Source organism: Oreochromis aureus, linkage group 5 (genome assembly GCF_013358895.1).
Source record: "Oreochromis aureus strain Israel breed Guangdong linkage group 5, ZZ_aureus, whole genome shotgun sequence".
Classification (NCBI taxonomy): domain Eukaryota; kingdom Metazoa; phylum Chordata; class Actinopteri; order Cichliformes; family Cichlidae; genus Oreochromis; species Oreochromis aureus.
The window spans coordinates 18,180,870-18,198,515 of record NC_052946.1 but is presented as its reverse complement, the minus strand read 5'-3'; the positions used below and the strand labels follow the sequence as shown (position 1 = coordinate 18,198,515).

The window sequence follows — 17,646 nt, the reverse complement described above, 5'->3', positions numbered from 1 at the left end:
AGCCTTCAGCTTCCAGGCTCAAACACTCTCAGACAACTTCAGCCATTAAATTCAAAACCTGGTTTTAAACGCAGGCTTTTGGTCTCAAATATAAACCGTGCTTGCTTTTATTTGACAGTTTTTGCCTCTCACCTATCATGTTCATTCGCTTGAGTAGCAAAAAAGGTGTGCTTATAAATTAATGTTCTTGAAGGATACTCAGTTGTAATCTTTTGTATGTCAGTGTCTTCATCCTTTGAACCGACACCACAACATTGAACACAAGATTTCTTTTTTTTCCCACAGACATTTTTTATAACATTTGAAATGAATGTAAAAACTCTCATAATGCTCATAATGTTTTGGGTGTGGGGGTGGGTGGGTGAAGCAGGCAACAAATGATTTCTGTGTCCACACAATAAACATCACTGTTAAAAAAAATTATACATCTGTCAACACTTACAAATTAAAATGTGAGACAAATTCTTCAGTACACAACTACATACAAACCAAGCAGCAGGACCACTGCTGCTAGTTTCTTCCATCAACAGAACGAACGTCACTTTTGGTGAAAAATAGAAATGAATTAATAGTCGCAAACGGATGCCGGTGTAGCTCACGAGCTAAGCAGATCAGGTTCGATTCCGATGTGCTGCTTTCTGACCCGACATCCCCCTGCTTACCTGTCTCTCTTCACTGTTCTATCTAATAAAAGGCAAACAAATTATTAATAAATTAATAAATAAAATAGTTACAAATAAGTCGATATTTCTCTTGGGGATTAAAAAAAAACTGTTGATAAATCTCTGGCACCTTATTGCTAACAAAAAAAAGTTAAAAAACTTGCTTAGGAAACAAATACAGTGATACAAGGGCGCCATCTAAAGGCCATGGTATAAAAGAACAGCATCACCACTTGAGTCTCTGACATGCAGGAGTGCTCCAAAGAGGAGTTTCAGTATAAAAACTCTGTATTCTTGCTTCATCTCCTTTCCTCTCTTACAGCGCCCCCCCCTTCCCCGTCCTCTTTTCATAATGATGTGAAATTAATAAGTACTTTAGTTCAACCAACGTTTCTTTTGGGCAACATGTAAAGATCCGGTGGTGAGCACTCAAAAGTCTCGTTTTCCTCAGATGCTTGTTGGGGAAACAGACAAACAGCAGAAGACGACAATTACGGCTGCTCCCGCTACCAGGTAACACCTGATGAACTGGGACCAAAAGTTTCTCCTCCTCAGATCTGACTTATCTCTCCATGGGTGACACAAAAGGATTCTGGGTAATGGGCAGTAAAACCATATTGCACACACAGATAAAAGCACCCCAGAGCTAGCAGCATCCAAACCTTTGGCACGGCCAGTCAGTACCAGAACCCAACAAATGAAAAGACTTGGAACACGTTCTTCATGTGGCATTGGCAAGAAGGTCACACTGGAGCTCCGAGTCTGCAACTCTGTCACTTTACTGAAGGGCTTGTTGTCACTGACAGAAAGACCTTGTTCCAAGCTCAAGTCTATATTCGGCTAGTGCAAATCGAAGGAGAACACATGCACATCTACCCAGAACAGGATGACAATGAAGTTACACTGGCTGCTACCTGTTAGGTTCTCCCAAAGCCTGGTCTTTGTGGAGGGTATGAGCATGATCCTTTTATGACTCGAGATGTTACTGGGCACAGCAGCTGAATTTCTCCTGTCTTCACACCAATGAGGAAACCTAAACTTTTCTGTTGGGCTTCTAGATGCTAGAGGACTTTTCAGCTCACTGCAGAGCTGTGCACTGACAGATAAAACATGCTAAAACTGCTCTAAAGGCTGAAGCTGGAAAAATAATTTCAAGGTTCTCAAGAGAAGGCAAACCAAAATCTTATCTGAGAGGGCCTGGGGGAGGAGAACTTCTTTGGCAACTCGGGGAGAGCGGAGGAACCTTCGAGAAAAAGAGGAGAGGGGAAGCTAATTATGAGTCAAGCACTGAAACCGATTCTTGAAGTACAGGAGGCCGTTTTTGGTGTGCGTGGCATCAGAGGAGGCTGACGGGTAACGGAACTTGGCGTAGGTCTTGTCGCTCTCTGACTGGCTTACCCAGGGAAGTTTGATTTTGGTTGCGTGATTGACAATGACGTCATCGCACGAGCCCACATGGAGAGAGCCGAGGCCATCGATGAAAAACTCTAGAAAAAAAAAGGGGGGGGGGGGGTAAACATCACTTAGTGGGTCAGGAACACTTTTAGTTAATGAAATATTGCAGGTATGAAAATGAGGAGAAGGTGGCGTGAACTAAATGTTACATTTAAATCAGATTTCATTCAGTTTAATGTAGGTAAAGCCGAGCTGTGACTCTTCCATGGTGGTGTGTGCTGATAAAAAATGTCACAGCATAATTTGCTAGCAAAAATTATCTCGCACACGTTATTGTCTCAGTAAGTAAAATAAGATATGAATCTTTTTTCTTCAATTACTAAGATATTGTTGCTATCACTACCTTAATCGGAGATATTCATCTCTCTTTTATTCTTAAATGATTAAGGAAACATTAAATTAATTTTATATGGCACACAAATTGACTCAGTGCTACAGGAGAATAGAAATACAATGAATATGAATATACAATAAAGTGCAAAAGTCTTGAGTTACACCTCATTTCTATATATTTTTCTAGAACAAATGGGAAATAGGTTATTTATTGAAACGTGGAAATATACATAGAAATACAGTACATGAGGCAAAAACAGTCAGGAATAGTTCTTCAGGCTTCTCAAAGGACATTCAAAGCTGAATGTTGGCTGTCTTTTGTTCTGTTCTCTGATCCCAGACTGCTTCAACAATGTTGAGGCCAGATTGGATAACAAATAAATAATTTTTTATCGAATTTTTTGTATCCAGCAGTCAAAACGCTGAATAAAAAACACATGACACGATGCTAAATTTTGCTCCTTTGATATGAAAGAAAGAACTGTACTCACCCAGATGAGCGACCCTGGCGAGGCGTGGGTCAAAGCCGACCTGCTGGACTTTGTCTGTGCGAGCTAAAAAGAAGTTGATGACCCCGTCAGTCACAACGCAGTTGGGGAAGCCTTCGATGACGTGATGAAATCCTCTCCTCATGTGTAAACAGTCACCATCTTCCTCTCCTGGCTCAATGGAGATGGTTTGACGGTAGGTGGCGGTGTACCCCGTGGCCTCCCGCACTGCACCGCCCACCTAGTTCACACACATAGATACATTGTCTCTGCAAGAGCCCCAAATCTTTACTCACTGAGAAAAAGAAAAAAATATTCTTCTGCTACTCACTAGATCCAGAGTGGTCCTTTCTAAAACATCCACAAGCTTCTCCAGCTTGGTGTTGGCTGTGAAGATGAAGTCATCATCCACCCACAGTACGTACTTCGTGGTCACTTGGGACACGGCCAGGTTTCGGCCGGCAAACCAACCCTAAGACATGCAACGCTGAGGTTTAGATTGAGGTCGCATCAACTGTGACAGCAGGGAGAAGACTTCAGCGTGTCCTTACCTTTCCAAAGGGCATGATGTAATGTTCGATGTAAGGCCCAGAGATGGTTTGGGGATTTTCACTGTCATCAGCGATAACTATGGTAACAGTAGGGTAGTATCTTCTGATGCTGTCGATAAGATCTTTAAGCTTATCGTAACGCAGGAACGTTTTTGTCGCTATTGTCACGAGGGCGCTGACGTTGTACTCTGCAGAGAGTTGATGGAGGAAAACTGGCTTTAGAAAGTGCTGTTTGACTTAGAAAGGATGTCTGACTTTAGTTATAAACACCGTCAACATGCCGGTGCTGTACCTCCTTTGGATCCAGTGTTGTACAGTTTAGGTGTTGTTCCGTGTCGGATCTTGATGCTGAAGACAGCTTGATGTCCCTCTGTCTCAAGCTGCACTAAAAGACCGCCCCACACCAAAAAATCATGAGTATCATTAAGCTAAAACTGTGAATGCCTCACTCTCATCTGGTTCTCGTAAAACATGTAGACATAACAATGTCATGTCTTTGTACAAAACCAATTCTTCAGACCCTCAAGTTAAAATGCTAAACTCTACAGCAAAAGAGCATTTTATAGACAATTCAGTAAAACAACAAAAAAATAAAGCACTTTTAGTTTCTACACCTAATTTTCCCTTCATAAAAACTACAGGGTTGGGATGACAAGTAAAGTGTAGGAAAAAAAGAAAGATATTATTAACAGATATTTAAGTATTAAAGCAGCGGTCCCCAACCCCCGGGCCACAGACCGGTACTGGTCCGTGAGTCGTATGGTACCGGGCCGCGAGAGTTGAGGCTCAGGTGTGAAATTTATGGTTTTCAGCGTTTTTATTGTTAACTCGTTTTCCCTGCGTCTTTGTAGTTGTGTGTCCTATTTTGAAAGAAATATTCACACATTACCATAGCGACCAGAGAGCATTAAGGGGCAGAGAGGAGGATGTCACTCTCAATGTTGTTGGCGCATTTTCAGGAGGATGCTGCTAATAAAGTTACACAATTACACAGTGAATTCGCGTTTATTATTATATTTACAAAATACCACAGTTTTTGTCTTGGTCATTTCATTTTACATTGTTGTATTTATCCGCAACACCTTAAAGGCCGGTCCGTGAAAATATAGTCTGACACTGGTGCAAAAAAGGTTGGGGACCACTGTATTAAAGCAGATCCAATGTTTAAATGATCAGTTTAAATTTGATGGCAACAACATCTCCACAGTTGAGACAGGAAATGCTGGAAAAGTAAGTGTTACTAAAAGAAACAGCTAGAGGACCATTTAAGGGGAAAAAGGCATCTTAAAAAGGTTTCTCAGAAGTAAAGAAAGGGAGAGGTTCACCAATCTGCATGAAACAGTTTTTACCGATTGTGGAAGAATTATGTTCCTCACTGTAAAACTGGGAAGACTTTGAATATCTCGTCATCTGCAGCACAAAATATCATCAAAAGATTCAGAGAACCTTGAGAAATCTCTTTTTGCAAGGGACAAGACAAGGCAATGTCTTGTTTCTGTTGGTTGAAATGGCAAAAAGTTGTTAAAAGAGATTTAAAGACAGTTTTTCATTGTGGGTTATTTTTTCTTGTGAGACAGGAACACGGAGTTTGATGCACCAGTCCAGCTATGGTCATGTTCAAGTGTTCAGATACATTACCATCCTCAGCGGAAAGACTGTGAAAGCCTTTCCTGCTTGTGGTTAGGCAAATTCGATTTAATGTGCTACATCACTCAGACGCGTGTGCATTAAAGACAGACGTGATTCTGTCATGGAGACAAAATGCAGATTAGAGCTTCATCATCCTTTTTGTAAGTTTTTATTTACATTTAACAAAGTGCCCCACACTGTTAGCCTTTGCAGTAATTTCCATAGCTTAGTACTGCAAAATCAACAGTAAAAAACTCTAAAGGATGTTTGTGATTCACTGTGAAAGTAGTATAACATATAAACTACAGCATAATTTTTAACTTAAGGAGTAAGTTGCAGCCACACTAAAATTTAATTCCTTGAACTGAATGGAACCTCATATATTGATAAATGTATTTGTTAAGTCAAACAATGTGAAACATTAGTAATACTATTAATTAATAGTATACTTGTAAGGTTACTATTGTGATAGAGTCGCGTATATTTTAATTATACTCTTGTAGACATTATGACATTATGCTAGTACAATTATGGTGAACAAAAAGTACATCTAAAAGTTAATTTCAAGAATACTGTTATGTACTAAAACGGGGCCAATATAGTCCCAAGAAGCATTATTAGTATACGTACTAGGTAAGGTATACTTGGGAAATATAATTGAAGTATACTTATTTTTGTATGGCCAGCAACAAATACTAATGGCTACATTTAGAGTAATGTTTAAAAATGACTTAATTTAGCAGGGTGTTCCTTTTTTCTCTTCTTATTCTTTCTGGACCTTCATTTGTTTTGTATAAGGTGGTTCTTTTTAAGACACCTCTGCCTAACTACAGTGAACTAACCTAATAATATGCTCTGCACATTATCACAGTTTAGCGCGTTGGGTTGTGTTTTTAAAGCAATTGTTACGTTTTTAAAGCTTTTTAATGCGACAGGTGCGATAGCCGACACCACACCTTCACCTGACGTACAACGTGACGTATGACGCACACGTCGGGTATTCACTTTCAAAACAACAATGGGGATAGAAAATATTGCTCGAGTGGTTAATGCTCCTTTCGCTGGTTGCCAACCACCATTAAATAACAACAAGAAGAAAATATTGATCTGCTTCTCTTAGTTTTGCACGCTTAAGCCGCAATTCAGACTCAAACAAAGCTGCAAAGCAGGAGAACAACATGACCATCAACTATTCTGTGCCACAGATCCAGTTCGCTGCAGCACAGAGTGATGATGAGACCGTTAACATGTGCAACTTAGAAGTAGTCAGAGGTAACTGGATGTTCAATCGGGTTAAATGCAAGGTTGACTGGATTATATCTGAAGATCGTATGCTATTCGTGATAACTCTGCTAGACTCCAAATTGCTCGTCCATGCGGGAGTATCCCAAAATTAAATGAAACCACTTAACACTTTTTCCCTAAAACGGACTGACATGGGACACATTAAAGTTGGATCGAACCAGCTAATCAGTCTGAAGGTAAGTGTTTTTTCACTTATTCGAGAGAAGTCCGAAATGCGTTCTTATTACTGTTTGTTTTGACTTTTAAGCTACCCTACCAGGATATTTTCATTCAAATGCTAAGACAAAATGTCAATAGCTATGAATGTGGAGACTCAAAAGACTAGTTAGGTAATAGTTGCCGATGGATTTATGAGACTTGATAGAAACTTGGACGTTTGCAACAGGTGAATCGGTGAACTACCGAGGTTGCGCCCAAATGCTTAAAAGCTGTTAGCTGGTCAGTGTTTTTCAGGTGTGCTTGTACTACCTGTACGGTGCGGAGTGCTGACTAAGTCATGTTAAACCCATTAAAGCGTCGAGCTCAAATATCTTTTTCGTTTTTGTGCACTGCTCTCTTGTCGGCACACATTTTCTGTTTATTGAAGCCTTTTGTGAATAATTTTGATCATGTAAAAACTGGGAATTGGTCCCTATTGACAATACTCTTATTTTTTGCATTGCATATGTCATTCAGGAAAGGTAATTGGTCACTGAACTTTTTGCAACTGTGTATTTCTAAATTTTGTGGCTTCAGTGCACGCAAATTTATATTGTTCAGTTTGCATGTTAAAAGCCTGCCAAGCACCCCAAGGCTGATTATGCTTGGTAAGAAGTCATTTATGAAATAGTGCTGATTAGACCATATTAAAATTTCTGTTTGGCACAGGAGCTTTTCGTGGACACAGGTATCCAGTCTCTGTTTTGTTAGCTCAAATTTCTGTAATTTCCTTTATAAACCAAGGTTGTTGGACATGTGTCTCAGTGAATCCAGCAAAGTAACAATATCAAATTTCACATTACATATTACTGATCAACATAGTAATCTAGCTACACCAACAGCAAAAAATACTGAAGTCAATACTGTAAAGTTTAACAGCAGAACAAACTATAAACTCAAAATAACCATACAGTTGATTCATCTCCGGTAATTTAACTGGGCTGACTCTTTGTTAGGTGTGTTTAATGGGCAGAATAATTCCCAATTATGTACAATTATAATATGTTAAAACGGACTTATGTACATAAGGCCATTAATAATTAACTGTACATAGCTATTTGCTTTATGACTATCTAGACAGTGTGAAGAAGTGAAGTATTGAAATTATTTTATGTTGCATAATGACAACATGTTGCCCCTATACATTTAAGGACAAAAAGTTCAATGACCGCCACCTGCTGGATGGTGAGTGCAGAGGGGCGTGTAATTGTTGAGCTGGACAAAGAGAACATCTTTGCTGATGCAATGTCGGTCTTCTTTGGTTCATTCTATGTATTGAACCTGGAATATCAGGAGTCAGCGTGTGCAAGGTTTTTGTAAGGATAAACCCTGAAGAGGGAACAAATGTACCTCCAAGGTTGGGACAAGCAGAAAGACTGGGACCACTGTGAAGCGAAAAGGTTGTTCACATTAACCCTCATGTCACAACTTTCCTCCAGTGGCTTACTGAATTTGAGTGGAGAACTTCAAATTAGGTAACTGTTTTTGCCATTTATAGTGAATTTCTTGTATAATTTAAGTGACCAATGTGTTGTTACCTGTGTCTCCACAGATGATCCATGGCCCATGCTTTCTGGACATTTACACAAGATGAGCAACAATGAAGACAAGCTCTCTTGCCATCTTGCAAGACGCTGTCTCTGTCCAATAGGTTTTTGAGTGCAACAGTGTTGATTTTTTTTTCCTTCTTTTACCCGTTTGTTAAAAATTATTGCAGCTACTTACACTTTAATTGTCACATGTATTGGCTCACCCTACAAATCAATGAACTCAGTCCACAAAGCAAGATCAGGGTTCAGTGCAGGTCAGTCAAGTTCCTTCACACCACACACGCTCATCCATGTCCTTGTGGACCCTGCTTTGTGCATTGATTTGGTGGTGTGAGCCAGTATTTTGGACAAAGTGTATATAAAGGCAGAAGTGTGGGGCTTGATATTATATTCATTACAATTCAGTTTATTTGTATGGTGCCAACAAAATGAATGCCAAGGCACTTCACATTGTAGGTTTAAGACCCTACAAAATATAACTAAGAAAACCCAACACTTGAGCATATGTTGTCTGCCATGATATGGATATGACATAATATCGTTATTGTTTGTACAACCATCTGAGAAAATAATGGATTACATGGTTTAGTAAAACAAGTGCTTTCTCAATGAAAATATGTTTTCAGTTCTTTTCAGTTTTTGATTTTGGAAATGTGTATTTCTGCAGAGGAAAATCAGAACTGAAATAAAAAGTGGTGTAAAGCACATGAATTATATTTTGTGTGTGTGTGTCTATCTATCCATCCATCCATCCATCCAGTTTTTTTGGAACCCTCCAGTCTCTTACAGTATGTTACTGTTAACTGAAATTACGGTAAATTACGACCTGTTAAACAGTAAATGACCGCCTGTTGGGACACGGTATCCTCTAGCAGAGATGAATATTTTTGGTACTGATGATGCGTGATAACGGTAAGTTACTGGTTAATATATTGCAGTTTATTACCTTGCAGCGGGCTTATAGTGACATACCGTGAATAAACGGTAGTATACCAATTTCTTAATCACAGTATGGTGTTACTTTGTTGACGTAATTTACGACATAACGACATAACGGTATCTCACTGGCGACAGTGACGCCAGTGAGATACCGTAAAAAAGCTACTGGTGCGTTACCATAATTTGTCCAAGAGTATTATACCACACCAGCAAAAAACGGTATCATCCTGCAGAACGGTAAGCTACCGTAACACGGCGTCACGGTATGACGCTGGCAACAGTGACGCCAGTATGTTACCGTAAAGTGGCGATGAAAAGTCTAACAGTGCAGCTGTTTTGAAATTGGGTTATACTATACAGGCAGGAAGTCGAAAGACAAGGGCAAACACGCCTTCAGCCATTCAGGTTTTGTGCATGCTTACTATTGTTAATTTTGTGCTGAACAAAGAGGCTCTGATATCAGACTGAATCCTAAATAGTTGCCCAATTCTAGCTCAAGAGAAACAGCTCTGCAAATAATTTTCCCTGCCAGGAATACCATACAAGAGCAGGTGTGAGGCCACTGAAAAGGAAAAAAAAAGAAGAAAGCAAGGTACACAGAGTCTGACAAAGCTGCTGACAGAAGCATCAGAGAGCAAACAGGTAGCTTAGTATAAAGGCTGGAGACACTGGAGAAGGTTAGCCACGTCTGATGACGTGATGATGGCAAACAAACAAACAAAACAACCTTGGTGTTGTACAGACAGTGTTGGGGAGTAACGGAATACATGTACCGCCGTTACATATTTAAAATACAAAATATGAATAACTGTATTCCGTTACAGTTACTGTTTAAAAAGATGGTATTCAGAATAGAGTTACTTTGTTGAAATAAATGGATTACACAGTCTTTTCCTGTTTCATATGTTGGGCTGTCCCCTCTCTATTTTTGCTAATTCCACGCCGGTGGAAACCCAAGCAAAACACGCATTAAGAGGCTCTAAAAAGAAAAAGGAGAATCGAAAAGTACGAGTTGTCACTGACCAGAAACGGGAGATGAAAGCATGTAAATATAATAATAACCACTGCAGCCAAAAAGAGTGCCTGATGAGCCCAGTTGTAAGTAAGCTGTTAAGACTCGACTGTACACTGTGTTTGTGTTTTCCTCTGAAACAATAAGTTCCATTGTGGCAGCCTTTCAACGCCTCTCTCTGTCTCTCGCTAGCACAGCTGACCCAGACAACAAAGTAAAGCTAGTTTTCAGCTATGAGCCCGACACGGAAACCGACGCATTAGCCAGAGGTCCCTTTACTACGGTGCAGCCTTACCTAATGTCCGCCCTACTGTTACTGTTAAAAAGCATGATAATACTAATCCAAAGTATTCAGAATACATTACTCTCATTGAGCAACGTAACGGAATACGTTACAAAATACATTTTGGGGCATGTATTCTGTAATCTGTAGTGGAGTACATTTTAAAAGTAACCTTCCCAACACAGAATAAGACCAGAGTCACAAAAGGTTGCAAAATCCTTACTAAAACCACAACTTTTTGCCATTTCAACCAGCAGAAATCTTTGAGGGTTAAAATGAAGCCAAATGCCAAAATCTGCAGTTATCTGAACAGCCACTTGATGCCGACCCCAAAATTGAGTAAGTCAAGTTAAAATGCAAAAGTGTAAAGCAAAAGAGCATTTTAGAGCCATGTGGAATTAAAATTATATATATTTATATATAAAAATAGAAGCAGTTTTGCTCTGTATAGTCAGTTTTCCTGCATAAAAACTTTACAGGGCAGATTTATTTTATAACTCAGTGAGGAAGAGAGTAAGATGGTGGTTTCTGATGTCATAGTGGCTATGTCCATCTTTTATATACAGTTTTTTTTTTTTTAAGTTTTAACATGCAGCTTAATGGTAAAATATGTCAGTCAGCTGCCGGCTGTACCTTCGTATATACTGTATAGGCATGATCAAAGTAACAGAGTTTTCATCTGTGAGTGAAAAATAAATCCACATATTGCTTTAAAGTTAAACACAGACTCAAATTAGGGTGTGAGATGATTCTTTTTCTGTATCTTTACTTTCTACTTTGTGCAATTTGCTGAAAAATTCAGAAGAACAAAGTCCAGGGCCGATAAGACGGTGGATTTGTATCCGAGGGCTCACCTGTGTCTGCCGTGCTGGGATGAAACAGCGTGTTAGTGTAGGTGATGAACTGCAGCTGTCGATTCATGTTCGGCAGCAGGCGGCTGGAAAGAGTCATGTGCATCTCGCCATCACCTTTGATTTTCACCTCGTCTACCTCCGCCGCCACATTTAGAGTTCCCAGCGTGGCAGTGATGTTTATCTGCATATGATGGAAAGAATAGCGGTCAAGGTCAGAGGACTGCAGGCATCTAAAATATGTAAAGACAGACACGTTTGAGCACTCACTGAGTAATTATCTCTGGGAAGGTCATGTAAGGCCAAGCCTGGAAAAAGAGAAACAAACACTGATTGATTTTCAGTCCATTTCCTGTATGCACCAGCTGGATAAATAAGGGCTTTCAGAGGGGTGACCTTACACTATATGTATGTACAATGAATATCCAGTATATAAACCACCAATGTTTAGGGGCCAGTTTTAACCACTTTCAAATGATAAAAACATGAGACTTTCATAAATATCTGAGTTGCTCACTCGCTGAAGTCGTACCTGGGATGATGATTGTTTTCAGGGGTCGTACTTCCACCCCCTGTGTCGGATACTGCAAGGGGCTGTTAGCCTCAGCAATAATGAGTAGATCTGCAGGGGTCTTTGACCTGAAATGAAATGGGGTTTTTTTTTTTACATGAACAAGCACAGCAAGCAGAAAGCAGGAAGCTCTTCGGAAATAATAAACTGTGTGTGTGTCTGTGTGTGAGAGAGAGAGAGAGAAACAGCGAGAGAGAGATAACAGAGATGGCCAAGGCTGTATCTCGGGCTGTTTTTTCATGCCAATACACCCTGTACTAAATAGCAAAGGATCCCATTGTATGACTATTCAAACATAACAAAATCAACATTCACATGTCCTTTTTGTCTGTTAAACAGGCTGCGTCCACATGTACACGGGTATTTTTGAAAGCAGAGATTTTCCATTTCAAAAAAGAAAATCCCGTCCACATGTAAACACAAAAAACAAAGTCAAACGCTGTCAAGAACATGCCAAATCCTAACCGTGTAGAAATGTTGACCAATCAGAGGTCTACAAGCCTGAGAGGGAAAGAGTAAACAGGGTTTTGTGCCCTCACAAAACCTTCTGTACTTCTGAAAAGTTTTTGTTTTTCTGGAAAGGCGGCGAATTTTGTGTTACTTTTTAATTGCCTTCATCATTTCAAATGTTAATAACTAAAGTCAGTATTCAGTGGATTTTGTGTCACTGGCTCTCTCGGCCAGAGTTTATTCAATAAAGAAACTGAAAATTTTACATTAGTCTGAGTGATTTATAATAATGAAATATGGCTGGTGTAGACTCACAACTTAGGAATGGACAAAATGCATACAGCATACATACGTTTAATTTTTTAAAAATTACATTTATTCAAAACCGACGATGACGCTGGCGTCGAGATTTGGGTTGTGACAGCGTCTGTGTTGAATGTAGAAGCCACGTCGACGTTCACTCTGATGCCTCTGTGTTTCTAAATGGAGGGACAGTAACTGTGTGTGTATGTGTTACCGTGTAAAAAATGCAGATAGTAAGATTAAAAGCAACGGTATTTTATCTATATTTGCCATTGTAGAAATTCATCTCATGTAAACAATAACGTGGCGCAAAGCTTGACGTCAAAAAAGGCGCTCACCTTTGACGTTGTGAGGCTAAATCTCTGTTTTCTTCATACAGACGTAAAGGCAAAAATTGAGTTTTTAAAAAATCTCTATTTTCAGTGATCCAAAACGCTTTTGCGTGTGGACAAAAGGCCCAAACAAATAGACAAAGCTGCATTTTCAAAAATACCCGTGTATGTAGCCTTATTAATGCACAACTCCTGCACGATCCACAGAGAAGCGGGGAGGTTTTAAGGCTGCTGGTTGTGTACTGGAAGCATGCAAAAAGCGAGGTCTGTGTTTATATATGTTCTAATGCACGTGCATTCAAACTGTGTGACTTTTCTCTGATAGTTGATCTCAGGTTAATGTTTGCAGATTAACGTAATGTGTTTTTATTCTAACTGCGTAGTAACAAACCACAAAGCAAAGCAGATCAGAGTGATGTGAGATTGTGGATGATTTTCCATGTAAGAGATAGATAAGTCTAAAAAACAATTTCCTGTAGCGTGCACTGAGACAGATGGATTATTTCAAGTAACACATTTTGTTACATCATTATTTAATTTAAGTAAAACAACACATAGGCCGCATAATAATATTTTAGCCACACAGATAAAAAATGTGAAACACCTCTTAAGTACTCCTTACCTCGTCTGAAAGCTGCTGTACTCTTTAGCCCGTCTCCTCTTCATCTCCTCCAGCTCTGAAGCCTCGAAGGCAGTGTGCAGCGGGTGAGCTGACACCCGAGGGAACAAGAGTTGTGCGAACGGTAGGTTTACCCCCCCACTTTCGCCCTCACATATGCATCCATTACGTGCCAGCAAACTGGACAGATTATAAGACACGTGTGATCAGATTTAAGCTCAGGTCTGTCCGCTTTGGTTCAAAATAGCATTACTTACCTCGCCACATTATCCCTTACATGGAAGGGAATATTGCTCAATCGATGGTCTGACTCAGGGACCCTCTCTTCCAGATGCCTCTCTACTATAAACGCTGGTCGCTGCCAAACATCCACTGTGGTGTAACCCCGAGTGGGCCACGAATGGAGGAGAGCCAGTACTAGCACCACAGATACCAGGATGACTAGCAACACCGTCTTCCTCATGGACCGCATCCTGGAACCTGTCAGAGATTAGTATGTTGGATGACGTTCTGGTTTTTATAATTATACTCTGAAGATATTTCCAAACAGGAATGCAATTTAAGTGATGGGAACAAAATCAGCAGTCTCTGTTTTGTGTGACAACTTTGTGAGGTTTTGCTAAAGTTAAAAGGTTATGTAATGTCATCCCCCCCCCCTTCCACTTCAGCTCAACCCAAAAACAGCCCGCAGGAAGTTGTTCAATTGCAGAGGCCCCGTATTAATTTTAGTCTCAGAAAATTTTCTAAGTCATCATCACAGCTACAGATCCATGGAAAATTATTCACATTTTTGTGGTTGCACTCACAGAGGAGCCATGAGAAGAGATCTAGATATCTGCTGAAAGAATCAGCATAATGAAATCATGAATGCCTTCCGATCCCTATTTCCCCTCCCATATTTTTTCTCCTCGATTCTTCTTCTTCTGTATAACTGAAAGCAGATGTCTCCCCTTTCAGAAACTTGCCAACACACAATAAACTCTTTCTCCTCCAGCTGCGACAAACTAAAACTCCATTTCTGATTCAGCATGCATTTGGGTGTGGGTGCGATGGTATCCTTGTAAATGAATTGCTCATATTGTGGGAACGTAAATAATAAACACAGCTACATAGTGGGAATCCTGCCTTCTTGTTAAAGACATAAATGTTTACATTTAATGATGAAGACTTTGTTTATGTTCAAAGTCTAGTGTTAGAAATAATGTGGAAAACCTTTGAAGTGATGGAATCGAGACTCTAAATCTATGTCTCTTGTATGTATGTGTATGTGTGTGTGTGTAGGCTTGCTTACAATGATCTAATTATACCAACACTAAATTCACTGCCACAAACGTAGGAGATAAGACATTAAATGAAACCTAATCCTTGGCAGACAGACTTTCATTTCTAGCAGTTTAAAAAGTATTTATAGGAATATCTACCTCACTGCCTCTATCCAATCATTGAAAGGAAAACCTCTGTTGACACCTGCATCTCCAGAAACCATGTAAACATTTGTGGAAATGAGCAAGCACCTTCTCCATCTGGAAAGAACAAAAAACAAATCAAGGAGTACAGGCTGAAAAAATGGATAACAACTAATAATAATATAACAGAATGTACTATTAAGAAACCTAGAGTGCATATAAACTTATATTATCATGAGGTAAGTGACCATGTAGTGTTTCATTAAGTGACTGCATGGTACCACAGCTGCCAGAGGATATTAGTTTTACAAAGGGCTGGAGGGGAAAAACTCAATCAATACAGGGGAAAGATTAATAGGATCAGAACTAGCAGCCAATCAGCTCATCCGAGAAATTTATTATAAACTCATATTTAGCAAACTCATGAAGGTTTTCAGGCTGCAACTCAATTTCTTCTTTTTTAGGAGATTAATTTAGCCAAATCGATATGTATGCAAGGAAAAAAAGAGTGTTTTTACAACTATAACAAGCTTGAAAGTCAATATTTGGTATGGCCACCTTTATTTCTTATCATAGTCTGAACGCTTGGGCAAGCCTTTCTTGTAATTTCTTTAAGTAGTCTTAAGGAATAATTCTTCTGGCTTCTTGAAGGACATTCAAAGCTCTTCTTTGGATGTTGTCTGCCTTTTATTCTGTTTTCAGTCAAGATGATCCCACACTGCTTCATTAATGTTGAGGTAAAGCTCTGGGGAGGCCAATCCATGACACATAGTCATGGATTAAGGTATATTTTACTCCACTGACAGTGTGTTGGGATCACTGTCAGACTGGAAAATGATACCTAATAAATCTAACAATACTTTTCTGTGTTCATAATTTCATAAATTTTGACAAGATCTTAAACATTGCATTTTACAGATGGCTTTGGACACTCCCTGTTGTACCTTTCAGTCTAGTTCTTGTGTAATCGGTAATCTCCTATACCTCAGAGTTTTCTCGCAGTTTCCCTTCTTGACCACCACCCTTCCAAAAGGAAAGGAAATGGGAGCAAATTTGATGTTGTTTAAAAAAAAAATTTTTTTTAGAATCGGTTCTTTGCCAAGTTGTTTACTAAATGTGGACACTACACGTCATCCCCTGATTATGTTTGAATTATTTATAGATCAGTGGCTTACAAAACAGCAATAACAAAAACATTCCTGTGAGATTGCTCAGGTACAAGGATCAGACTGAAACTAGGTCAATAAGCAGCCAACGACTTTAAAAGAAAAATGTTTAAGACCTTCAGGATGTCTACTTTTTAAATAATTACAAATCTGGCTTCCTGGAATCAAAATATAAAAAATGAGGGGTTGGTCTCGACTTTTTGCACAGTAATTCAATTCAATTCAATTTTATTTATATAGCGCCAAATCACAACAAAAGTCGCCTCAAGGCGCTTTATATTGTACAGTATTGTACAGTTTATATTGTACAGTACTGTATTTCAACAGAGATTGTAAGGTAAGACAACATGACATGATGCATATCTTTGAAGATAATGTTTTGCATTACTGCAGGCCTCGTAGATTTGATCCCCCCCACCCCGTCGGAATAATAATTATCAGCGATAGTGGAACAGCCCTAATACATAACAGATGATCTAAGCCAATCAGAACATAGGCGTGTGCTGCACACTAACGACCCTATGGTAGGGAGCGCCGCGGTGAACATGCTATGGACATGCATATAGTCCGTGGGTCACTACCAAAGTCCGCGTGACAGATTTGCTCGCATGTTTCGGACTATTTGGGATAATTAGCACAAAATTAGCACACCTCCCTTCGTACTGTGAAACATGAGGAAAATATGGGAAAAAAATAATGCGAATGTGTGTGCAGAAATCCGAGGTAGCGAATATAAATACCCGGCTACACACAGGCCTATTAGCCCACCTTATTCTGAGTGAGCGCAAGAAAACCCTACAAAGAAAACAAAAACCCATGCATCCGAAATTATCTTTAAACAGTACTTCTAATATGCTGAAAAACATCTCCAGAACAAAGACATAGTGTGTATTTAGTTATTTTACCACCATGTTATGTCTAAAATGAAAAATAAAAAAAATCTCATGCCTACCCCCTCCCCTGTCTATCACAGAAGCTTTCAAACGTTCAGCCAGAGCTGAGAAATAACAACCCCCGAAAAAAAAATCTCCTGCCGAAGACGGAGACACGGGCCTTTAAAGCAGCACCCCACTGTAGAAAAAATCAAATAACCCCACAGCTCACCTCAGTTAAGACGCACACTGCAGACTCTTTCACCTCCCTGCTGCACGGAGCTCGCCCCTCTCTCACGGATCTGTTCCTCGGAGGTCTTGAAAACGGAATTATGTGGGGGGAAGCGGCGCAGAGACGGAGCGGCCGCGCATCGCAACACTGCAGGCTGTTGGACGGATGCTCCCCCTGCAGCAACAGCGGCTGCGGTGCAGCGGCGAGCGCACCGATTTCACCGCTACACCAGACTCATCAGTGGTCTGTCAGCTGAGCACGCACGCACACACACAGACACAGAGGAGAGGATACCACTGAACTGACTGCACGATTTCTCAAAAAAAGTAGAATTATGATCAAACAATAACATTTATATCTACATACGTGTTTAGATTGGTGCGTGGGTGTGTGTGTGTGTGTGTGGTGGGCGTCTGTTCACACAGCCGATAAATATGTG

The 17,646-nt window shown here is 39.8% G+C and overlaps 1 protein-coding gene across 2 annotated transcripts; it reads right to left on the bottom strand.

Moving 5' to 3' along the window:
- Nucleotides 1-257: 257 nt before the first annotated feature.
- On the bottom strand, nucleotides 258-17,597 carry b4galnt1b (beta-1,4-N-acetyl-galactosaminyl transferase 1b). Of its 2 annotated transcripts, XM_031757127.2 has the most exons (13): nucleotides 17,208-17,597; nucleotides 14,953-15,054; nucleotides 13,789-14,011; nucleotides 13,535-13,711; nucleotides 11,789-11,895; nucleotides 11,527-11,564; nucleotides 11,260-11,440; nucleotides 3,782-3,874; nucleotides 3,490-3,677; nucleotides 3,270-3,410; nucleotides 2,942-3,179; nucleotides 2,061-2,149; nucleotides 258-1,905 (listed from the first exon to the last, which is right to left on the bottom strand). In XM_031757127.2, exons 3-13 carry the CDS (start codon nucleotides 14,001-14,003, stop codon nucleotides 1,846-1,848), a joined length of 1,527 nt encoding a protein of 508 aa, XP_031612987.1. In that variant the 5' UTR covers nucleotides 14,004-14,011; nucleotides 14,953-15,054; nucleotides 17,208-17,597; the 3' UTR covers nucleotides 258-1,845. The 2 variants fall into 2 exon arrangements, with proteins under 2 accessions (XP_031612987.1, XP_031612986.1); XM_031757126.2 differs by having other exon boundaries at nucleotides 258-2,149; nucleotides 17,208-17,595.
- Between the last annotated feature and the right edge of the window lie 49 nt (nucleotides 17,598-17,646).